The 26555-nt window shown below is 29.0% G+C and overlaps 1 protein-coding gene across 2 annotated transcripts in view; it reads left to right on the top strand.

Annotated features, from left to right (window-relative positions):
- The first annotated feature begins 349 nt into the window (after positions 1 to 349).
- The window catches only part of LOC142322317 (ras-related and estrogen-regulated growth inhibitor-like), an 86560-nt gene continuing 60354 nt past the window's right edge, over positions 350 to 26555 (top strand). The window contains exons 1-3 of one of the 2 annotated variants that reach the window (XM_075361259.1): positions 350 to 638; positions 6358 to 6414; positions 22595 to 22671. In XM_075361259.1, the coding sequence (XP_075217374.1) occupies positions 578 to 638; positions 6358 to 6414; positions 22595 to 22671 (195 nt within the window). In that variant the 5' untranslated portion in view covers positions 350 to 577. The remainder of the gene's footprint in view (positions 639 to 6357; positions 6415 to 22594; positions 22672 to 26555) is intronic. The other variant, XM_075361258.1, reaches the window with a different exon arrangement.

The raw sequence follows: 26555 nt of genomic DNA, 5'->3' as shown, positions 1-26555 counted from the left end.
TTCACGCTAACATATATATATATATATATATTCTAACAAAAGACTATCAAAAATACTCACTTTATTATGTTTTGTAAGAATTTATTTAACATTTTTTTTTTTTTAGTTTTTCTTATTTTTTATACGTATATCAATTCTGGATTCTGATATTATTGTTTAACAATGGAAATGTTCGTATAAGTTTTATAGATTTTAAATAAAACTATAACTAACAATTTTTGAATGATTTCTTTTTTATAATTTATCTTTACTTTTGAGGTAATTTTACGCAAATCATAACCTATAATTCTATGTTTTTAAGTAATATTAATTTTTTTGTTGTCTATCGTTAACAACAGAAATTATAGATGCAAGTACTAATTTATAAACATTTTCTAAAATAGAAATGCGATAAATTATTTCATAAGCGATTATTCAAAAAAAATGACAGTGTAAAACATTTAAAAAATTGTTAGAATGCAGTGAGTGTTAAATGAATTCAGTTGTGCAGAAATTAAATTTATTTAAGTATACAGAAACGTGTTTACTAATCTTATCAATACAATTGGCTACTATTCGCGCGTGATAATTTTAAATCATGACTAATACAGACTGCATTCGTGTTGTTATACTGGGTGGCTCGCTAGTTGGTAAATCAGGTATTTATTGGTTTTTATCTTTTTTATTAACACATATATGTTGAAAGTAGGCTAAATACTTTCTTTCTAGGTTGTACTTTTTTATAAATTAAATTATTCTTTTAAAACATTTCACGGTAGAAATGTTTGTTCAAATAAAATAATTACTATATTGTATATTTTTGTACTAAAATAATCATACCGATCTAGGTCAATTATACTTTAAGTTATTGGGATATATTTACAATTATTAATATTAAACACGTACGTTTTTATTATATACAATATATATATATTTAATTTATATATAAATAAACATGCACGCACACAAAGTTAACGAAAGACGTTACGCTATTTTACCTGTATGTGTAAAAATCAGTTTACAGGCGAAAAATATAACTTAAAAACAAATAATTTAGCTTACGAATTATTATAACCCCCGTTAAAATAAAGTTCTTTATAAAGAAAATTTATTTTATTTACCTTTACATTACGTTTCTTTTAATTTGAATGTAACTTAAAGAAATGTTTTTATTATGTTCATACATAACTTTATTTAATTTTGGATGTAGTAAAGAAGAAATATAGTTTTAAAAAATAAGAAATATAGTTATAAGAATATAATTTTGGAAACAAAGAAGAAATAATATTACAAAAAGTTAAAACAATTTTTAAAAACTTGCTTTATACTTTTTAGTTATTTTTTTTTTGTCTTCAGTCATTTGACTGGTTTGATGCAGCTCTCCAAGATTCCCTATCTAGTGCTAGTCGTTTCATTTCAGTATACCCTCTACATCCTACATCCCTAACAATTTGTTTTACATATTCCAAACGTGGCCTGCCTACACAATTTTTTCCTTCTACCTGTCCTTCCAATATTAAAGCGACTATTCCAGGATGCCTTAGTATGTGGCCTATAAGTCTGTCTCTTCTTTTAAGTATATTTTTCCAAATGCTTCTTTCTTCATCTATTTGCCGCAATACCTCCTCATTTGTCACTTTATCCACCCATCTGATTTTTAACATTCTCCTATAGCACCACATTTCAAAAGCTTCTAACCTTTTCTTCTCAGATACTCCGATCGTCCAAGTTTCACTTCCATATAAAGCGACACTCCAAACATACACTTTCAAAAATCTTTTCCTGACATTTAAATTAATTTTTGATGTAAACAACTTATATTTCTTACTGAAGGCTCGTTTAGCTTGTGCTATTCGGCATTTTATATCGCTCCTGCTTCGTCCATCTTTAGTAATTCTACTTCCCAAATAACAAAATTCTTCTACCTCCATAATCTTTTCTCCTCCTATTTTCACATTCAGTGGTCCATCTTTGTTATTTCTACTACATTTCATTACTTTTGTTTTGTTCTTGTTTATTTTCATGCGATAGTTCTTGCGTAGGACTTCATCTATGCCGTTCATTGTTTCTTCTAAATCCTTTTTATTCTCGGCTAGAATTACTATATCATCAGCAAATCGTAGCATCTTTATCTTTTCACCTTGTACTGTTACTCCGAATCTAAATTGTTCTTTAACATCATTAACTGCTAGTTCCATGTAAAGATTAAAAAGTAACGGAGATAGGGAACATCCTTGTCGGACTCCCTTTCTTATTATGGCTTCTTTCTTATGTTCTTCAATTGCTACTGTTGCTGTTTGGTTCCTGTACATGTTAGCAATTGTTCTTCTATCTCTGTATTTGAACCCTAATTTTTTTAAAATGCTGAACATTTTATTCCAGTCTACGTTATCGAATGCCTTTTCTAGGTCTATAAACGCCAAGTATGTTGGTTTGTTTTTCTTTAATCTTCCTTCTACTATTAATCTGAGGCCTAAAATTGCTTCCCTTGTCCCTATACTTTTCCTGAAACCAAATTGGTCTTCTCCTAACACTTCCTCCACTCTCCTCTCAATTCTTCTGTATAGAATTCTAGTTAAGATTTTTGATGCATGACTAGTTAAACTAATTGTTCTGTATTCTTCACATTTATCTGCCCCTGATTTCTTTGGTATCATTACTATAACACTTTTTTTGAAGTCTGACGGAAATTCCCCTTTTTCATAAATATTACACACCAGTTTGTATAATCTATCAATCGCCTCCTCCCCTGCACTGCGCAGTAATTCTACAGGTATTCCGTCTATTCCAGGAGCCTTTCTGCCATTTAAATCTTTTAATGCTCTCTTAAATTCAGATCTCAGTATTGTTTCTCCCATTTCATCCTCCTCAACTTCCTCTTCTTCCTCTATAAAACCATTTTCTAATTCATTTCCTCCGTATAACTCTTCAATATATTCCACCCATCTATCGACTTTACCTTTCGTATTATATATAGGTGTACCATCTTTGTTTAACACATTATTAGATTTTAATTTATGTACCCCAAAATTTTCCTTAACTTTCCTGTATGCTCCGTCTATTTTACCAATGTTCATTTCTCTTTCCACTTCTGAACACTTTTCTTTAATCCACTCTTCTTTCGCCAGTTTGCACTTCCTGTTTATAGCATTTCTTAATTGCCGATAGTTCCTTTTACTTTCTTCATCACTAGCATTCTTATATTTTCTACGTTCATCCATCAGCTGCAATATATCGTCTGAAACCCAAGGTTTTCTACCAGTTCTCTTTATTCCGCCTAAGTTTGCTTCTGCTGATTTAAGAATTTCCTTTTTAACATTCTCCCATTCTTCTTCTACATTTTCTACCTTATCTTTTTTACTCAGACCTCTTGCGATGTCCTCCTCAAAAATCTTCTTTACCTCCTCTTCCTCAAGCTTCTCTAAATTCCACCGATTCATCTGACACCTTTTCTTCAGGTTTTTAAACCCCAATCTACATTTCATTATCACCAAATTATGGTCGCTATCAATGTCTGCTCCAGGGTAAGTTTTGCAGTCCACGAGTTGATTTCTAAATCTTTGCTTAACCATGACATAATCTATCTGATACCTTGCAGTATCGCCTGGCTTTTTCCAAGTGTATATTCTTCTATTATGATTTTTAAATTGGGTGTTGGCAATTACTAAATTATACTTCGTGCAAAACTCTATAAGTCGGTCCCCTCTTTCATTCCTTTTGCCCAGCCCGTATTCACCCACTATATTTCCTTCCTTGCCTTTTCCAATGCTTGCATTCCAATCTCCAACTATTATTAAATTTTCATCTCCTTTTACGTGTTTAATTGCTTCATCAATCTCTTCGTATACACATTCTATCTCATCATCATCATGGGCGCTTGTAGGCATATAGACGTTAACAATCGTTGTCGGTTTAGGTTTTGAATTTATCCTTATTACAATGACTCTATCGCTATGCGTCTTGAAATACTCCACTCTCCTCCCTATTTTCTTGTTCATCACGAAACCTACTCCTGCCTGCCCATTATTTGACGCTGAGTTAATTACTCTAAAGTCACCCGACCAAAAGTCGCCTTCCTCATCCCACCGAACCTCACTAATTCCTACTATATCCACGTTTACTCTATCCATTTCCCTTTTTAAATTCTCTAGCCTACCAACCTTTTTTAAGCTTCTAACATTCCACGCTCCGACTCGTAGAATGTTATTTTTTACTTTTCTGGTGACCCCTTCCTTAGTAGTCCCCACCCGGAGATCCGAACGGGGGACTATTTTACCTCCGGAATATTTTAATGTTATATTTTAATGAAATTATTATCATACATCGCATGAGTTAAATTAGCAGGTGAATTTGGATTGCAAAAGATAACATCATATATTGAAACCCCGCATAGCCATTTTGCAATTTTTTACACCCGCACCCTTAATTTACCCCCGTACGGAGGGATATGTACAAAAATAATGGTGTAATATTGTATTGTCAACCGACCTTAGAAACTGTGCAAAATTTCATCAATAGGCAATGCCAGGAAGTATGTTAAATTATTACACTTGCACCCTTAATTTACTACCATACGGGGAGATGTTTGCAAAAGTAATGATAGAATATTGTATTGTCACCCGACCTTAGTAACTGAGCATAATTTCATCAAGCGGCAATCTCAGGAAGTATGTTATATTAAGGATGCAAAATTTGAAGACAAATGTGAAAAAAAAGAAGTTAAAGAACAGCAAGTAAAAAGTACTCGAAACGACGAATTATGTAAGGATAAAGGGATGTATAAGCGTTGATGTCTTGGTTTAAAAAACTAAAAAAAAAAATCAGCCTAATATAATATTTTTACACTTACTCGTTTAAACAAAAATGTATTAATAAAGTGAAATAAAATATAAAATGAATAAAAATCTGTTGCGATTAGCTAAAATCGAAATCAGGTCATATAGAGAGAAGAATATTCTGTGCTTACGTGTAAGATCGTTTGGAACCTAATGTTTGAGACGGGGATTCTTATTTTTCTATAAACAATTTTCTCTTAATGCACTTGCCACACAATTTTTTCATTCAGAAACAAAAAGGACCGTTATCTCTAATACAATGACAACTGTAAATATAGATAGAACTATGCAATATTCAGCAATGCAAATTTTTATTTGTGATTTTCTAATAAATATTTTCTGAAATATAAAATTTGACTTATTTACCGTATTAGGAATTAGCAGGATTAATAAACATTTTAGATTTAACATTTATTATAATTAAATAGACGTGTCTGTAAGTATATTTAATTCATTGCATGATCCAAAATTGCTAAATTACAACTAAAATAATTCAGTAAATCCTTGTTCTAAAAAAAATGAACTAAAGAGCTCATACTTTTTCATGGTAACTTCGAAATTAATTATGAAAAAAAAAATTAAAATTTATAATTGAAATTTATAATTAATTTAAATTTAACATTAATTTCTTCTCTGTTAAATTGAACAAAGTTTTTTACAGAGCGTGAACAAACGTGAGTGCTTTTCTTTAGATTTTATAAGTAAAGAAAATATTAGAAGAATGACTCTGTTCTCTTGAAAAATGTATTATTATATCAAATAAAATTTATTCCATTAAGAAATTTTATCTATAAAGATAAAATTATAAAATTAACGTAAATAATAAATTAGCTATAAATATTATAGATAACTTACCTAAAAACATTTAGATCAGTATTATAAATAGCGATTTAAAAATGTGATTTATGTTTGAAGTGAATTAAAATTTAAAGTTTTAAATTTAACATATTACGTGTTTAAAGTGCAGCATTAAAAACTCGACTGAATAAATGTGTACACTACAAACAATTTTTTTTCTTAAAATTTATATTAATATATACACACACACACACACACACACACACACACACACACACACACACACACACACACACACACACACACACATATATATATATATATATATATATATATATATATATATATATATATATATATATATATATATATATATATATATTTATTTTTTTACACAGACTCAGACTCTTGAATAACTTGAGTAAATAATTCTAAGTAAATAAATGAATTTTTGTCATGTTTACTAGCATAAGTTCCGTTTAAAAAACCAGAATAAGATTTTAAAATATTAACAATCATCTTTCTTTCATATATTTTGCTATTTGTTTTTTTTTTGTGATTATTTCTACTAGTAGGAATATAAGATAGTTCATTTTAAATTTAAAGGAATATGTTTTCTAAAAATTAAATAATTCATTATTTTAAGCATTTTTTTGTCATCAAAATAAACTCATGAAAAACCAAATATATCCTATAGTTTTTGTTTATGAATCAAAATAATTATGCTATTATTATAAATTTTCAGCTGTCACAGTGCGTTATCTAACTAAACGGTTTATAGGAGAATATAGTTCAAAGAAAGGTGAGTAAAGAAATTTTTTAATTAAAATACTAAATTTACATATAAGTTATCATATAATTTATTTTTTAATTATTATTATTATTTTTGCTCATAGTGAGAAATAGGGGAACAGTTAACCTTTAGAGGTATATGTGACAAACCTTACAAAAGATAAGTTTTTTTAAATAAAATAAACCAAACCGCTTAAAATCACTTTCATACTGTTGGGGGGCGGGGAGATCAGGTCATATAGAGAGAAGAATGTTCTGTGCTTACGTGTAAGATCGTTTGGAACTTAATGTTTGAGACCGGCATTTATTCACTTAAATATTAACATTATGGAGAGTTTTTATTGTAAAAACAGGTCGTATTTGTATGGAGGAAATAATTAATTCATTTTAAAATTAAATTTTATGTTAAATAAATATAAAGTACTTCACATATCACTACGTTCATGGGGGACTAGTTTAATCTCTATTTTTCATCCGGAGGGTTACGTATTCAAATCTCTGATAGGCTTAGAATGTTTAATTTACTATTAATTTCCTGTGTCTTATACCAAAGTAAAAGCTTGCTATAACATTAATCGTTAAAAAAAAGATGTGGTACTGAAATACAGTATTATTATCAGGTTATAGTACGTTTTGATTGAATGAAGCCAACAAATACTACCTGTCATTTGGCTCTGTAAGTTGTATAAGGAATTAAATTCACGGTCTTACGGTTAGGTTAAAAAGCTGTGTAAACAGTTAAAAGGGAAAACTAAAAGGATTTGTTTGAATAACTGTGTATAAAAAGGGACAGGTTCCAAATATCCAAAAATTCTAAAGCCAAGCAATATCATCTTATTTTATCGGAGCTTAGAGTAAAAAATAAAAAAATAGCTGTACATTTTATTCGTTGACGTTGTTGAATATATACTGTAATCACGGCGTTCAAACTAAATTCAAATTAATAAAAAAGTAAGATTATAAATTACAATGACTTAAGACATCATTTTTAATTATTTTATTTTCCTAATGCGTACGTTGCAATCTGTTCAACTAGTGAACAATAAGCAACCCCCCTTCTACGGCTCAATGAGATGAGGATGATATGTATGTCATGTAAATGAGGTGTAGTCTCTTACAGACTCAGGTCGACCATTGTGATTAATTGAACCCCAATCACCAAAGCACACGGGTATCCACTGTTTACTATTCAGATTCGTATAAAAACCTTTATCAGGATTTGAACCTGGCTGGTCTAGTGGTTAACTCGTCATCGCAAATTCTAAGGTTCAAATCGTAGTAACGGCATTTACTTTTATACGGATTTGAATACTAGATCGTGGTGTTTGTTCTTTGGTGGTTGGGTTTCAATTAATCACACATCTCAGGAACGTTTGACCTGAGACTGTACAAGACTACATCTTATTTGCATTCATACATATCATCCTCTGAAGTATACCTTACGATGGTTCCGAAGACTAAACAGAAAAAGAGAGGATTTCAACCTCTATTAAAATTACGAAAAGATCAGGCGTGTTTCTCTCAAGAGGAAAAACAATTAATTTTGTTAAGGTTATGGTAAAAATGTAACGTTACTGAACCCCCGTGACCTATATTTATATGCCTCGACTCTTAACTAGTGATCAATTAGTTTTCTATAGTTAATTAATTTTCTTTTATGTCTAATTTAATTTTCAATAATTATAAATTACAAAATTTAACGGAAAGGAAGTCATTTTTATAAGTCCAAGTATATAAAATAAATTTAACTCAGAATAAAATTACTACAACTTAATCAATTAATATTATTTATTAATATTACGAGTAAACTTTTCTAAATATTCATTGGCGTACAAAATATAAATTTGAAATCGTAATCCGGTCTTAAAACACTAAAAAAGGTAAAAAGAAAAAAGTGGTATTCTCTAAATTTGTAAAATTGAAAACATTAAAAATAATTTATTTCCTAATACAACGTTGATTTATATTAAAGCTGTGTATTTAAACAATATTTAAAAAAATATTTTTTTCATTTAAATAACTTTAATTAATAAATAACTTAAATAATAATAAATAAATACTTTCAGTAGATTTTATTTTTATCTATTGTTTAAAAAATAATCAGCTAATCTGGAGTTACAGATTAAAAAAATTCAGAAAAAAAACAATAGTTTGAATTTTAAGAATTATTAACATTACATCAATTTCATTAAATTTGCTCATCATGGGACTTTTTTTTTTAATAAAATTTCTTTTAACGGTGACTAGTTTGTGAATTTGACTTTATAGTAAATAATTTTCTGTTATTATTGAAAAAAATATTTATAATGTACTATTATTTAAATAATTTTAAGATGCTTTAATACAAAATTTGACGTATATAAATAAATTTCTGTAATAACATTATTACCGACCTGAGAACAGGTTTTACGAAGTCAATCGTGTTTTTATTCCAAGTTAATTTGTATGAGTTACTGGTACAACAATTCTACGAATAATATCAGGTAAAGCATCATATTGTTATATTTTAAAGTAGAACAGAAATAAATAAATGAGAATTAAATTAACTGTAATAAAATTTGGTTTTCAACGTTGAAATTTTTAATTTACATATTTTTTTTTATGACAGTCTAAACTGTATCTAACAAAATTAAATCCAATTAAATTTTTGGTAGGCAGCCTAAGGGTTATCTATATATAGTTTATTTCAACAAGTTTGCCGAAAGAAGGATAAAAAAATTGGAAGAAATTCAAGATTTATAATCTGAAATTTTTTAACCCAAGGATTCAGGACATTGAAAAGAAATTTGACTTAGATAAGGAATAAATAAAATCGAACAAGTGCAGGTTGTTTATATACTGACACAAAATTTTAATTAGTGTCATTATATCAAGGATGTTAACCTGAATAAGGACAAGACTATCTAATTTTCGTATCGACCTGATTTCTAAATGGGGATCCAGAATGGGGGTTTTAAAATATCAATTCTTTAAAATCAGATTTATTTCGTGTTTGAAAAAGGTCGAGACTTTGTCTGCTAGTATAATTTTATTTTTATTTTTTGATATCTGATTAAAAAAACAAAATACACCTAAGAAAAATAGTGAGGGTTATTAATCCGGTAGTTAAGAGCTTACAAAGTGCATAAAAAATCCAGTTGTTTATTAAAAAAATAAATAAAACTTATTTTGCACGTCTTAAGTTATCTTTTAAAAATTAAAAATAACATTACTGCAACAAAATTTACTTCAGTAACTTGATCTTAAAGGGGTTTCTTTAAATTTAACAAGAACTCTATCTAAAAGTCACTATAAAGTTTATAGTCTTTAGTCTTCATTTGTTATTTATTTTACCACACTCATTTTGATTTATTTATTTAATATCGTAGAAGTTTTACAATAAAAACATTCAAAGCTGAAACCATAAAGTTCGGAGGGTTAATATAATTTCTCTCTCTCTCTCTTTTGCGCGCGCGCGCACACACACACACACACTCACTCACTGCTATTTAGAGGCGAATGATGATAAATTGTTCTAATCATCAAATCATCCTATTTTATTAAAAGGTTATATGCATTGAAGGAACACTTAAATAAAAAACTAAATAAATAAAAACGAATAAAAAACCATAAAAAGTATTAAGTAGTGTAAGAATTATGATTGATTCAACTACAAAAATAGCTTTTAATTATCAATTTTATTTAAAATTAAAAAGGATGTTAAGAAGCCAATAACCCATCAATATTGCTTCAGATTAAACAACAAAATAATTTTACTTATTTATAAAATTAAAAAATTTAATAAATAAAATAATTTTAATAAATTAATTTAATATATCTATTTTATAAGCTATACCTACTGTATTAATACATTACTGAATAAACAGCACTTTTAAAATAATGGCCCCTTGCTGTTCCACAGCGTTTTTTACAAAGTAATGTTATATTATATTTTTTAAAAATCGACTAAAAATTCATTTACAACACATCTCACCTCTAATCCCGATGTTTTTCTCTTTCCTTTCCTACCACAGATAAAACGCGTGCTCAAAACCTATTTCCAGTCCGTCCAGACGTTTTACTCTACGAATCGGGCTGATTTTTTTTTATTCTGCTCGTACATTAATTTACTACTTTATACTACCCTTTTCTGTCTTTCTTATGGCTGTGACGAATATAAGACATATGAGGATACAAGAGGCATTAGTTATAGATGCTTTCTCTGAGATAATTTGAGTTAATTTGTAGTCAGTCCCTCTGAGAAACAGAGTGAAAGGATCAATTGTATAGCTAAGCGTCTCCTATATTTCATTGTGGGCTTGATACAACGATATCCAATAATACGTTTGCTTCAGTTAAAAACGTAACGGGAAACAATACACTACTAACCTTTCTTAGTAAGCCTGGCATGGGTTTCTTGTTACCTTGACTATACCGAATGACTATACCGGTTTCGGGAGTGACTTGTATCCCACGTCAGGCTTTCCCACAATTATTTTCGTTATGGCACCTAACATATATACATATTCAATCGTAAAAAAGTTTTACGTTAAGTATAGAATCTTTTTAGCGTATTACCTAACTAGTATCTCATTTAAATTATATTAATTATTAAATTGCGGTTAGATCCAACCTTCTAAAATAGGGTAAATTGTAGCACCTGTCGGTGAAATCGCAACACCGAGTGTACTGCTTTCAGTGAGCTGAATCCAGTTAAACGCGAATAATAATTGATTATAACCTGAGGTATTGTTCCGGCATTTAATCTAACGAAAAAGAAACCATAAATCAAATTACGAGAGGAGTTCAAGGACACGAATAACAGCATTATACTTTAGGGTTAATGATATTATAATAATTTCAACAACAATAAAACCATAATTTCATCAAATATTAAAAAAAATATAAGACATAGGCCTATAAACAGTTAAAATAGTTTCAAACGAGTATTCTATTAAAAATAATAGCAGATATTAAAAAAAGTATAAATATATATATAAACGAACTGCTTTCTGAGCTAACATAATTTATGTAAATTAATTGAAATACCAGTTCTTTCTTATTAAATTATAATTAATTCATGATATTTATACTAGTTGCGTACACTGAGTTCTATGTTTGCACGCGTCCATATGTGTATGTTTTGTATAAATAGATCTCTAAATTTTTAATTAGAATTAATTTATGCCAACGATACATATGAATAAGATATATGTCATAAAATACACGTAATGCATATAAACAATATATCTTATTATATATAACCACTCGATAATTAGATCGTATAAAAAATTTAAAACCACAGTTAGATTTTTATTAAACACGATCAACTTAAATAAGGTATAGTTAATCTTATGTTGAATAATAACTATATAATTGTAACGGATTTAGTCAACCAGTTATAATGTGCTTTGTATAGATGTTCACTGATTAAACTGTTATAAGTAGCATCATACTTTGTAACTATGGAAGCCGAGTTGGCAGCTACTCTGCATTTATTTGTTTTTATTAATCATTTTTATTATGTTAAAGACTTCTTTCTGATTGTGTTAATGAAATAAATTATTGATAACAAAACGGATGAATTAATTAAATATCAGGTAATGTCGTTTAATTAATGTAATGAGTAATTTTTGCACTTTATTTTTTCTAATTCTCATTGGTTATCCAGTTTAAATAAATAATTTGTCAGAGTTAATTATATAGCAGATTCTAAAAGGTCACGCTGCAACGTTATTAAATAAAAAATTAAAAGGATGTAGTGCTGGTTAAATTTATTCAGAATTTCTAGTTTCGAATTAAGAATGAATTGAATGGTGATGAAATCAAATATTTAAAAAAGATATTAAACTAGTCTTGTGAGGAAATTTGCTCAAATAGATGTCTACGTAAATAGCTAGCCGATCTTTGTATTTAGAGTTTTGACACCCTACATTTCCGTTCAATATTTTTACGCACAATAAACTTCAAGAAATTGAATATTAAAAATCTGTTGTCGGCACCACGTGATTTCCTTGTACGCCTATTAAATTACATATACACATTTCTTTAATATGAAAAGTACATAACATTTTATTTCATTAATAACTTCTGATATTTTTTATTATTATTGAATTATTATTTATCATAAAGCCTTTCTTACAATCAAAGGTAAATAAAAATCAATATATTAATATAAAAAGGTAAATAAATCAATATATTTAAATTTAAAAAAAAGGAGATGAAGTCTGGTTCAGACCGAAGTGCCTTCCCTTTCTACGATCCAAATATTTCATTCATTTATATTTCATTTGGCTATAACTCTGAAACCAATGAAAATAAGTAACACTTATGGTATATCTTTGAAAACCTCTCAATGAGGGCTTATTACTGCAGTTAAGAAAAAGTCGAAAATCTTTATTTTTGGATTTTGGGCTTTTTTGGACACTTTTGGTCCAGTCGATTCCAATCAAAACGGGAGGTGCACAACTAGATGTTACTACAGTCCTAAATCCAAAATTTCAACATCCTACGGCTATTCGTTCTTGAGTTATGCAAGATACATACGTACGTACGTATGTATTCAAAATGGATTCAGGGATGATCAAAATGAACATTTTCGTTGAAATCTAAAAACCGAAATTTTTCGCGATTACAATACTTCCTTGTACGTACAAGTAAGCAAAAATATTGACGAAATCGGAAAAAAGTAAATAATTGGTTGATAATACATGAAAACGTATACACGGGTTGAATTGAAAAACTCTCCTTTTAAAAACACGGTTGAAAAATTTTATTTTCAGCAATTTTTATTATCTATCAGGGAAAAAAATTTCAATATTTCAACTTCTACTGTTTATCTTTATTTTTTTAAAAAAAGGATCGAAAAAATTACAGATAAATTATTTCAAGGGTAAAAACCTAAAATTAATCTCTTTTAAAAATTATTAATAAATTTTGAGTGCTGGATTTAATTTTTGCCATCTTTACTTCATTGAACGAAGCAAAGGAAGTATTGTGATTGAGGAAAATTTCGATTTTCAGATTTCAACGGAAATATCCATTTTTACCATCCCTGAATCCATTTTGACTAGTTTCGGCGTGACGTCTGTACGTACGTATGTATCTCGCATAACTCAAAAACGATTAGCCGTAGGATGTTGAAATTTTGTATTTAGGACTGTTGTAACATCTAGTTGTGCACCTCTCCTTTTGATTGCAATCGACTGAACGAAGAGAGTTCAAAAACGCCCAAAATCCAAACAAATTTGGATTTTGGACTTTGTCTTAACTGCAGTAATAAGCCCTCATTGTAAGCTTTTCAACGATATAGCGTAAGTGGTACTTATTTTCATAGGTTCCATAGTTATAGCCAAAATAAGAGTTATAGAATTATAATTAATGAAATATTTGGACTTACACCGACAAGGCACATCGGTTCAAATCCGACTTCATCTCCTTTAATTTAAAAAAAAATTTAAATACATTGATTTATTAACAATTATTAACCTCTGATTGTGAAAAAAATTACAGTAAATAATAATTCAATAATAACAACAATAATATATATATATATATATATATATATATATATATATATATATATATAAAAATATGAGAAGTTATTAATGAAATAAAATGTTAAGCACTTTCATATTAAAGAAGTGTGTATATGTAATTTAATGGGAGTACAAGGAAGTCATGTGGTGTCCACAACAGTTGTTTTTTCATCATGAGAGAATGAAATGGACAAATTTTAATTTTACCTCGTCTAGACTTTGACCAAGAATAAAATAAATTCATTCTAGGTGTTTCATTTTTTCTCATGTGACCTGAAAAAAAAAACACCAAAAAAATTAAACCAAGAAATATCTGTTAACTTAATTTACTTTTATACAAAAAATAAAAAATTGTAGGAAAGCATCCTAAACAAACTTCCGTTTTATATAAAAATTTAACTTGTAAATGTAACAACCGGACTTTACATTATTTAACTGTTTCCTTTTTTTCTCTTATTGCTGTGGTTAGCAAAATAAGTATTGTTAATTGATAGATGTACAGATTGTGACAATTGTTGTCAAATTAACACTATTACAGCCATACTACCAACGCTATCTATCGGTGATTGATGGTACTAATTAGAGGAAGTACATCTTTTAAAGAATGTGAGGATTTCAACCTATTCGGTTGACGTATTTGTGTTAAAAGCGTTTTGTTGAGATTCGTTTTTTAGTTTTTGTTTATATTAAAAACTGGAAAATGAAAACTGTTTAATGTTTAAAATTGTAAAAAAAAAAGAACAGCAATTCAATTTTGTGAAAAATTACGGAAAACTGTTAGCGAAACATTTCGAAATGTTTAAAATTGCGTACAGTAATGAACGTTTACTGAGAAAAGTTATTTGAATCACATAAAGATTCAAAGAAGGGCAACAGCATTTAGAGGTCGATGAATGGATTCATCAAATTCTTGAACAAAATAATTGTCAGAATTGATTCAAAATTTCTTTCTGAAGATCGAAATTTGAGTTTTCTGATTTAAAACAGAAAACTTAAGAATAAATAAGTATAAAAATATGTCTATTACGTTATGTATATTAAGGTTTTAATCGAACATTTGAAAAACAAAAGTGTGCGTACTTTTTGTTCTTCGTATAACGGCGAACCAAACAACGTGCAGCATTTTTACTCAATTCATTAAATTTGTCGATGACGGTGAGAATATTCAAAGTCGGATTATAATGAGTGATGAAAGCTGGTTCTTCGTGTACGGTACAACAAAACTTCAACGTGAACGTTGCTATGTCTGAAGAAAACGAAAGCTCAGAAAGTAACGCTGGAATAATCGCGAGTGATACTGATTTTTCGTTTCAAAGGAAATATTCATCACGAATTTGCACCGGAAAAGTATACTGAGAAACAGCAAATTCTATAGAGAAGCGTAAATTTAAAATAAAAATATCGATAAAAAGAACGATATTTGAGCATCTTGTCCAATAAGACGATGCGGTGAGCGGTGGAGGCGATCCCAAAGGAAGCTTTTTCACGGGCATTTGATTCGTTGTGTGAGTGATGTAAATAATGTACAGAGGCATATGGGGACTGTATTGGATGAACGTAATAAATAATTTTGATTTATTTTTCGAGTTATTTAATTACCACAGCCTGGAACTTAAATATCAAATTGTCAGATGTTTTTTTTATGAAATTTATTAAATTGTAAAAATAATTCCAAATTTCAAAACTGCTTTTTCATTAAGTAATGTTGTTCTGATGCAACATTAAAAAAAAAATCATTGCAATGAAGAAAAGTCTGTGACAATCCGAATTTGAAATTTTTGACCAGGATGAAAAAATTACACGCAATTCTGATTATTTGACGCGACGATGAGGCTAAGAATTAAATACTAAATATATTTAGGAGTCTTTACGCGAAGTTGCACAGACTTAGAATACCACAATAGGGAAAATTCATTTAAATCTGTGATTTCATACAGCGCTGTGTTGTTTACTACTTCAAGAACTATTATAATAGCTGGCGTTTCTGTTGGTGTTGTGTAGTAATTTTATATAGGAAACTTTACGCAAAAGGAAATAATTAGATTTATTAATGACAATTGCTTATGTAGCCAGTTTATATTAAACTGGCTATTATTCTACTTTGGGTTTAATATTATTTATTCTTTTTTCTTTTATTAATAATTTTATTGGTTCATTTTATCAACAAACTGAAACATATTTACTGTTTTTTACTTCCTTGTACGAACTAAAGGAAGAATTGAGATCGCGAAAAATTTCGGTTTTCAGATTTCAACGGAAATATCCATTTTGACTATTCCTCAATCCTTTTTAACAAGTTTCTGCGTGACGTCTGTACGTACGTATGTATCTCGTATAACTCAAAAACAATAAGCCGTAGGCTGTTGAAATTTTGGATTTAGGGCTATTATAACATCTAGTTGTGCACCTCCCCTTTTGACTGCAATCGAATGAACTAAAAGTGCCTAAAAAAAGCCCAAAATCCAAAAAAAGTTGGGGTTTGGACTTTGTCTTAACTGCAGTAATAAGCCCTCACTGAAAGCTTTTCATCGACGTATCGTAAGCGGTACTTATTTTTATTGGTTCCAGAGTTATAGCCAAATAAAAGTTTAATTAATGAAATATTTGAATATTACAAGGGGAAGCCACATCGGTTCGAATCAGACTTCACCTCTTTTTTTTAACTTCTTTTTTAATTTAAATATATTATTTATATAAAAATAGAGTATCCACTTATCAACAATTGTAAGTATTAACTGTCCATGCGGTTTTGGATTATTCCTTCATCATCAGGGATTACTAATAAATTATGAATTTTATTGTTGTGCATATAAATTTTTATAAATGGTAATTAAAATGAAAATAAAATTTAAAATTATTATGTTAAACATAATAATTTAAATAAACGAAACACGTCTTATCAGTAAGATGTTTACAACTATTATCCTGTTATTATATTTAGATGTTTACAAGTGCTACCACTTGTAAACAACTTACTGAAAAGATGGTTTTCTTTAAACGTTGACTTATTTTAACTATTGAAAATCAACTGTTATGAACATCCCTGATGATGGAGGAATAATCCGAAAGCGCTTGATTAGTCAATACTCACAATTGTTGGTAAGTGGATACTCTATTTTTATATAAATTATATAATACCAACGGTGCCAGATGTTAAGAAAGTTGAACTTAAATACCTTGATTTATTACTAATTATTAACCGCTGATTGTAAAAAAAAATACAATAAATAATAATTCATTAATAACAATAAAAAAAAATATTAAAACAGTTATCAGAAGTTATTAATGAAATAAAATTTTATATACTTTTCATTAAAAAAAAAAAAATTGTATAAATAATTTAATAAGCGTACAAGGAAGTCATGTAGTGCTCACATCAGATATTTTTGTTAAAAAAAATCATGTTGTGTAACCATGCATGTGTGTGTGCGCGCTCGCTTGCGCTTGCTTGGGAGGGTAATATGTTGAGGGAGAAATATGTTGTTGCAATAAAGATGAAAACAAGGTATAGTTCTTAATCAGCATGAAAGAATACTCCAAGGAAAAATATTTTTATTTTAAAAAGATATTACGTTAAAAAGAAATAGTGCACTGGCTGTAACTCACACACAGAGATCAAACTTAAACCGTATTTCTTGAGTTTCGAACATCTATGAATCACAACTTATCTTTCAACTTTTTAACATACATATTTCTCAGATAATCTGAACTTTTAGCTAAAAAAAGTAAAATTATGAAAAAAAGTAATATCACCAGTTTCTGGATAAAGTAGGAAAATAATATTTATTTATTTTTTTTCTAAACGTGAAAGGTGACTTACAGAAATATTAATTACAGCTAAGAGGCTTATAATATTTTTATTTACGTAAAACTAGGGGGTTATGCCACTTAAATGGTGAAGTGTAATACTGTGTACGTTGCAGCACAATGACCTATGATAGTCTTAAGTTTTTTTTACCCCTGCCTCTTCCTCTAGAACTAAGAGTGTTGTTGGTTTGCACGAGTCCACATGTGCACTCGTTCCCAAGTCACAATTTATATAGCTCACGAAGTGTATACTTAAAAGTGTACGTGTACACCTCTCCAGTTTGATGAGCATAATTTTATGCTTTATGTAAACGAGTTCTATAAAAATTACAAGAAGAATTTTTCATTTATAATAATAATAACAGTTTTTTATTAATTTCTATTTTGCAATTATATTTTTACAAATTTGAAATAAATTATATTTAATAACTTTTAATTATAAACTGTAATTACAACGAGGAAATAAGCAAGGCTATCCTTAATTTTAGCTTATTGGTAAGCTGCAGCAAATCCCTTACTACTTTATGAAAAAAATAATTATATATATGAGAACAAATCCATCAAAGAACTTTCAAATTTCTGGTTCTAGAAAACTAAAATTTTGTTGGAGATTTCATGAAAACATTTTTTTTAAATGAATAATTTTCTGGTGTTCTACTGTCTTGCTGCTGGAAAGACGAATAGGCACAAAACAATGAGATTAAACAATATATGTCATATATGACATATATATATATATATATGTCATATTAATTAATTTTATCACTCGCTGCTGATGGAAATTATTTCCATTAAGGAGGATATGGAATTAACAAGTAAAAAAGTTATTTTTTTGTGTTTTATAATCAGAAATCGAAGGAAATTTCAAAAATTTGGTGATATCTTCTTTTTTTTGCATAGAAAGAGACTATCTTCAGTTTTTTTGACCGAAAACTGAAGTAGACCAATATCTGTCGGACATATTTTAACCATTTTCAGAAAATATTATCATATCGGGTTGCGACCCAGAGAAGCCTAGAAATAGCTTTTTGAAAATGGGTGAACCGGGCAAAAAAGTTATAATATACAATCTTTAACATCCCTCGATGATGCATCGAGGGATGCATTCCTGTTTTAAACATGTTAAAAGCAGGACACATGTCCTGTTTTTTTCAATCACTCGGTATGCAACTTGTAATGCAAACCGAAGGAAATTTTGAAGTATCAGAATTATGATGACTATATTATCGGACATGATGGGGGGAAAAAAAAATCGAAATTGTTTTTCCACGACGATAAATAAAAGATGAAAAACTAAAATCCTATCCAGGAGAGAAACTCTAAAATCCCTTGCGCAGTTCTGCGTAAGAAGACCGAGTTTTCATTAATCTAATTTGGTTTTAATATATTTTTTTTATTTGGTTTAATATTGCTAACAACAGATATCGCAGATAAAAAAATGTCAACGTTTCAGCTTGCAACACTATAACGAGCCGGTCTCCGTGGCGCGAGTGGTAGCGTCTCGGCCTTTCATCCGGAGATCCCGGGTTCGAATTCCGCTCAGGCATGGCATTTTCACACGCTACAAAAATTGTAATTTATCTCATCCTCTGAAGTATAACACCTAACGGTGGTCCCGGAGGTTTAAAAAAACATTATAACGAACCACACTTCTAACATGCCCTGCTCATATGTTTTCGACGTTAAATTGAGCGTAACACAAGAACGACTTAATCACAGTCTTCATCAAATATTTAAGTATACAATTTGAAATACACTACTAAAAGAGCATATCTAAATTTCTATGAAACTGATCAAGTAGTTTTGAAAATTTTCGAGCCACAAAATTTTATACATAGGCTCATAAAATATATAAGGAAATCCCAACTTAAATGAAATGGTATTTTCATACTCGTCATGCATACACACGTAAAGGAAATTCATTACCATCCCTTACTTTCACCCGAAAGTAATACCGAACTTTTGTTGAAAAAGTTGATAAAAAAGGTGAAAAAAAAAATGGTATAATAATATCAATAATTACAATAACTTTAACACATAAGAAAGTCTTTACATAAAGAAAGGTAATAAGTAAGATGCATAAGCTCTCCTGAGCATATTATTTTTTTGTCCTTTTTGGTAATTATATACATACGAGGTTTATTAAAAAAATAACCTAACATTTTTAATTACGTGTAAGTGGAGATATTTAGTGACGTACGGTTGGAAGCAATTTGTTCCACATAACCTCCTCTGCAACTACATGTTCTTGGATTGTTGATATCTGGTTTAGTTTTCGTGTTATTATTATTTAAATAGAACGTGTTTAAGTGTTAGTAGCGATTTTTGTATGTACGATTTTCGGGAGCAACGATGAGACATAAAAGTTTGCGTGAAACTGGGGAAAACTTTCACAGAAACGTTTCAACTTTTGAAACAAGCTTACGGAGATGATGCTCTGGGTCGTTCGCAATATAACAAATGGTTTTTAAGATTTGAAAGTGGTCGTCAGTCAATCGAAGATGACTGGGAAGGCCTTCGACTTCAACTGACGACATCCATGTTTAGAAAATCAACGAACTGGTACGTGCAAATTGACAGTCAAGTTCTCCGACTGTCAACTGATGCTAACCTCTTCGGTTAGCATCTCGATCGGATTATGTCCTGGAATTTTGACTGAAACATTGAACATGCATCGAATTGCAACAGGTTGTTCCTCGTTTAATGACGGAAAAAACAGAAAGAACATCGAGTGGACGTTGGTTGGCAACTTCTTGAAAAAGTCGATAACGATGAAACATTCATGCAAAGGATCGTAACGGGATATGAAAGCTAGGTTTACAGCTACGACAAGACAAAAGTTCAATCATCAAAAAATCGCACATTACAAAAATCGCTACTAACAACAGTTAAACACGTTGTACTCAAATAACAATAACACGAAAACTAAACGAGATATCAACAATCCAAGAACATGTGATTACAAAGAAGGTAATGCAAAACACAATACTACCAACCATATGTCACTAAATATCTCCGTTGGCGTGTAATTAAAAATGTTCGGTTATTTTCTGAACAAACCTCGTATATATAGATGACCATTCAATGAACAAATATTCATTTCTTTAAATATTCAATGTGTTTGCTATAATATAAACAAGTGTTTTCCACATATTTACAATTAATCATACAATAAAAATGTATTATTATCTTAACAAAGAATGCGTATTTACATTCATTTACGTTATTTATATAACATGATATTTAATACATTTATATTGTGACTAACTTTTCGTTCAAAATTATAAATTCAATTTAAATGATAAAATTCGTTGTAAAAACCTCTTACCACCATTGCGAATTGCTAGTGTCTCAGCTTTTCATCGGGAAGGGATCAAATTCAATCTCTGTTTAGCTTGATCTTTCTTATAAGTTATTAAATTTGCACGCACAAACTTCACGCTTGTGTAAATAATAAATCATAAATATAATAGCCTATTCCGTTCTAAATATGATTTTGGATTCAAATATTTACGTATAGCATGTATACATATACATGTGTATATATATGCTCTACTAGATCTAGATTCGACGTAAAGTATATGATATGTTAATTAAAAAATAAAGTGTGACGAAAGTCAAAGTTCTACGTATATATCATATATATTGTTATTGTATTTTAAGAATTTTTTTGTTATAAGATTTCCCTTAATTTTTAAATTACTTGTTATTTTATTTTATTGTTATTTTTTAATTTTTTAAATAAACATTTAACTGGCAGTTTACTGAACGGCGTAGGTGTTGTTTAGGTCGTGACCTCAAGATTTTGAATTCCATGTTCCAACGCATTGTATAGGTTAAAAGAATGTTACATACACGCGAATGTGATGTTAAGTTTGAATATCCATACATCATGTCAGACAAGAAATTAGAAACTCAGAAAGAGGCTCAGACTTAGGCTCAGGAAAGCACACGCGCGCACGCGCGGGTCGGATTAAATTGAACAAATCAAATGAAGATTTGTACATTGTATATGTATATATATGTATATTATAAGAACGTTATAAACTCGCAATCGCATCGGATCCGGTCCTTTCCGATCGTAAATAAAAAAAAAAAAGTAAACTTAAGACATTTCTATAATTTGATATTTTATAAATTATTTCATAGTATTTTATACTAATGACGGCCTATCAGAGAAAGAAAACAACTGAAATTTTATTTTATAACGGTTGTTAACTTTTACTATTATTGTAAAATCATTGATTTGACGGTAAAGATTGTGATCTTACTTTAATAAGAATGAAGTTGTAAAAACATAATATTTACTAATTTTGTTCATGAATGAAAACATATTGAAACAAAATTATTGACCTAATAAAAATGAATTAAGGAAAGTATAAGAAAGAATTATATTTAAGCGCTTATTTCTTTCCTATATGGAAACAAGTAAATGCTTTTATATTCAACAAACTGAACCGATGTACATTATTTATTTTTTATTTTCTTGTATTATTAGAAAAGTAACTATTGGTGAAATTCCATCTAATGTAATGAGCTGTTATTACTTTTATATCGATTATTTTATATCGATATACATATAGATTGTTTTTAACTAAAATAAAAAATAAAAAAAAACAGCTCCTGGCGAATGATGTATCCATTATTATAATAATTATCTGGCAACGACGGATTTTGTTGATTATTATCATTGGGGGAAAATATATATGCATAAAACTTCTTTTATGTACTAGTAAATAATGATAATATCTCTTTGTAAACAAAATTAAAGAATTTATTATTTACATGTAATCATTAAGCTCATTTTTTGTCGTACAATTTTTTATAATATTTGTAAAAAAACATTTATTTTTGTTTTTTTTTCAGATTACCGTTATCGTCATAGTGTTACATTTGACAATGTAATCACTGGAATTGAAATTTTGGACACATGTAAATGTTTGGTAAGTTTAAAATATATAAGTATTTAAATATATAATTATGTAGGATGAGATTTATTATTTTAACGGGTTTTATTTGTTATAAGATCATTTAAGGGCTTAGACCTGTTTAGCGTTAATTGTAAATTAGATCTAAAGTTTTAAATTACAATCTGTTACTTTCTCTTTCGGAAGTTTGTACTATATACAATATTGCACGGGATTATACGATAAAATTAATATTAACAAATTAAACAGAAGTAAATTGTATTCTAGCTGGAGAATATAAGTAATTATTTATAAAATTAATTTTTCCATTTGCCGCTTTGTTTTTTCTCTCTATGTTTAATAATTTATCACAATTGCTACTTCATCAAATCGTTTCATATGGAATTAATTACAAAAACAAAAAAAAAAAAAAACACGCTTTAAGGAATATTTCAATTTTGTTTTAGAAACAAGTATATACACAGTAGCTCTTTTATTTATTTTTTACTCTGTTTACCCCGCCCCCAGAGTCGAATCCGCAATTAAGGATAAATACAGCTCCGGGGGGTGCCATCGCCTCAAATTCCCTCGGCAGAACTCAAGGTCCCTCCCAGGTAGCCGGGACCCGATCTTTCGATTAGTCTCCATGCCTCAAATGAGGGGACCCCGAAGGCATCCCCCCCACCGGGACTCCGGTCTTTTTCCCTATTTTCAGTGCATGCAATTTCCAGTATCTATAATTTCAAGAAAACAAGTTTGTATAATATGTACTACAGTTAATTATGTTAAAATACAATATTTTATCATTATATTTTATCATTATCGGCTGTATGAGTGTATAAAAAAAATTTAACTACATCATTCGGATCGAAACAATTTTTTTTGTAGTAATGTATAATTTTTGAATTTCTGTTGTAAATAGAAATTCAAAAATACGGTTTTCTATAAAATAGGAATCGTCTTTCTTTAAAAAATTTAGAACGTAAGTGACGTTAAAGCTGAAAGACTATTTTATATTGCGAGAAGAATAATTAAAAAGTAAAAACCAATAAATCTTTCTCATTACTCTTTCTCCCGATGTGGGCTTTATTAAACAGCTAACTATTTTTCATTTAATCACCATTTTACTTTCCCGGCGAATATAATAGCTTTATTAAAGGGAAAAGTATGGTGATCATGTCGAAAACGGTGTATCGAATTTTTTTCAAATCTTTACGTTTTTGGTCCAACTAGTTCGTTTAGATTTTAAAAAAAATATGTAGATATGTATGTATCGCACTGATTTTGGCATTATGTCTCAGGAATGACAAACTGATTTCTTAAAATATTTCTATATATGGGGTAGTGATCATATTCATTTTTTTCCAAAATTCGTTAAGAAAGTGGGGGATATCGCGAAAAATTCAATTTTCTTCAGAGGAAATTTAGAAAATCTTTATTAAAGCAAATTTTTTACCTACAATACATAAAACCAAACATTTTTTCCTTAATAAATCAACCCCAACCTCTAAAACTGAAATATATGTTTTACGTTCTTTTAATCTATCGTCCTTCAGTTTAAATATTTTCAATCTCATAAATGATGTTTATACCTCTTAAATAGAGTTATCAAAACACATCTAAAATTTTAAAAACAATTATAAAATTCAGAAAAAGATTTTTTGAAAATTTTTTATTTTAGCCTTTAGCCTTTGTAAGATTAAGAGGTAACTTTTTTGAGTGCCGCTTATACAGGAAGTAAAACGATTTTAATGGAAAATTTTTTTTCTCATATAATTTCATTCAGTATCACCAAAAAAATGAATTGGTAATAACTATCACTTATTTGAGTAAAAAATACGTTTTTAGCGATTGTTTTTTTGTGTGGCGATTGATTGGCTTCACGCGGCCAGTAACAGTTAAAACATTATGATTGGTCACGTGATTCCAATGTGTCACCACCACAGTACGTTGTCGAATATATTTGCTGTTTTAGTTTATGTTCACCAATTGAGTTAGTAGTGTTTGAGTTACAAGTAGTTCTGTGTTCAAGTCTGTGTTATTCTGCATTTACAATTTTTATATTACACATCGGTTCTATATTCAATCTTTATTATTCTGTATTTCGGTATACGTGTTCTATTTATTGAAAAATGAAACAGAAGTTATGAATCAATGGAAAAAGAATTACAAAAACTGTGGCAGGATTTGTTGTCTGATAAAGAAAAAGTTGACAAAATTTTCGGCAACGTTTACCAATCGGACGAAGATCAGCCTTCAATTTCTGAGTCTGAAGAAGAGGAAGATGAACCACCATCTAAAAAGAGAATGTTCATTCAAAAAACAGGTAGGCCTAGTCCTAGTATTACTGACAAAATTCATAAGAATAATCATCCTCTTTCGCCGATTCAAAGTACATCATTTGCGGAGATGATAAAGGTCAAAACTCTGTTGCTACTAAAGTAACTATGGCCCTCATGACCGATCTACTGGATAAGGGGCGTACGCTCTGCACTGATAACTGGTACACTTCAGTAGCACTAGCCCATGAGCTACTAAAACGAAACACTCACCTGGTTGGTACTTTGAAACGAAACAGAAAGAATAATCCACAAGTGTAATTAAAAAAAAAAACGTCAAAAATGGGAAAATTTTTCTGTTGAAAGCAATACAGGTGTAGTTGTGTTAAAATGGCATGACAGAAAAGATGTCCTAATGTTGACAACCAAACACAATGATGATATGATAGAAGGTCAGAGACAAAATAATCCTGTTCAGAAACCGAAGTCTGTCATAGAATACAACAAAGGAAAGGCATTCATCGATAGTTCGGACCAAATCAAAAGTTATTGCTGAATCCACTTTGACTAGTTTCGGCTTGACGTCTGGACGTATGTATCTCGCATAACTCAAAAAGGATTAGCCATAGGTTGTTGAAATTTTGGATTTAGGACTGTTGCAACATCTAGTTATACACCTTCCCATTGATTGCAATCGACTGAACCAAAAGTGTCCGAAAAATCCCAAAATCCAAACAAATTTGGATTTTGAACTGCAGTAATAAGCCCTCATTGAGGTTTTTTCAACGATATAAGCGGTAATTATTTTCATCGGTTCCAGAATTATAACCAAATGAAATTTGAATTAATGAAATATTTGGAACTTACAAGGAAAAGACACATCGGTTCGAATCAAGACTTCATCTCCTTTTATTTTTAACTTTTTTTTTTTAAATTTAAATATATTATTTTATACACAATAATTATGAACCTCTGATTTTTAAAACCATTACGATAAATAATAATTCAATAATAACAATAAAAAAAAAAATATGTAAAAGTTCAGAAGTTATTAATGAAATAAAATTTTATGTACTTTTCATTAAAAAAAAAAGTGTATATGTAATTTAATAGGCATACAAGGAAGTCATGTGGTGTCATCAGATTTTTTATGTCTTTCTTTATCAGTTCTATTAAAATTAAACTAGCTTTTGCACGTATATTATATTTCGGACACAAAATGAAAAGCAATTTTTTTCATTACTGCCATAAAAGTCATACTTTATTTTTTCAATATTTTTAAACAATTCTGTTATAAATTAATTTTTTTTTGTTAGGATCCCAAAAAAAATTATAACAATTTGGTGACCAAAAATGTTTTCTAATCGTGTTAGTAAATTTTTATTATTGCTTTATAAAATGATGAAATTATGTTAGAAGTCAGATCTTTAATGTTTATACTGAAAAAACTTAGAAAAAATAGACATAATTATTACCTTAGACATATTATATAGTGTTTTAATTACATTAAATTTTTATTAAGACATATCTACGTTTTATAATGATTGCATTTTTTCTTTTTTAATCTGAAATTTAAATTTAAATTTATTAAAACAAAATTTCAATATTTTTATTTCCGACTGAAACAACTATTTTCGAAAA

The sequence above is a fragment of the Lycorma delicatula genome, chromosome 3, assembly GCF_047948215.1.
Source record: "Lycorma delicatula isolate Av1 chromosome 3, ASM4794821v1, whole genome shotgun sequence".
Classification (NCBI taxonomy): domain Eukaryota; kingdom Metazoa; phylum Arthropoda; class Insecta; order Hemiptera; family Fulgoridae; genus Lycorma; species Lycorma delicatula.
Note: the sequence above shows the minus strand (reverse complement) of the source record. Positions and strands in the feature narration are given on the sequence as shown.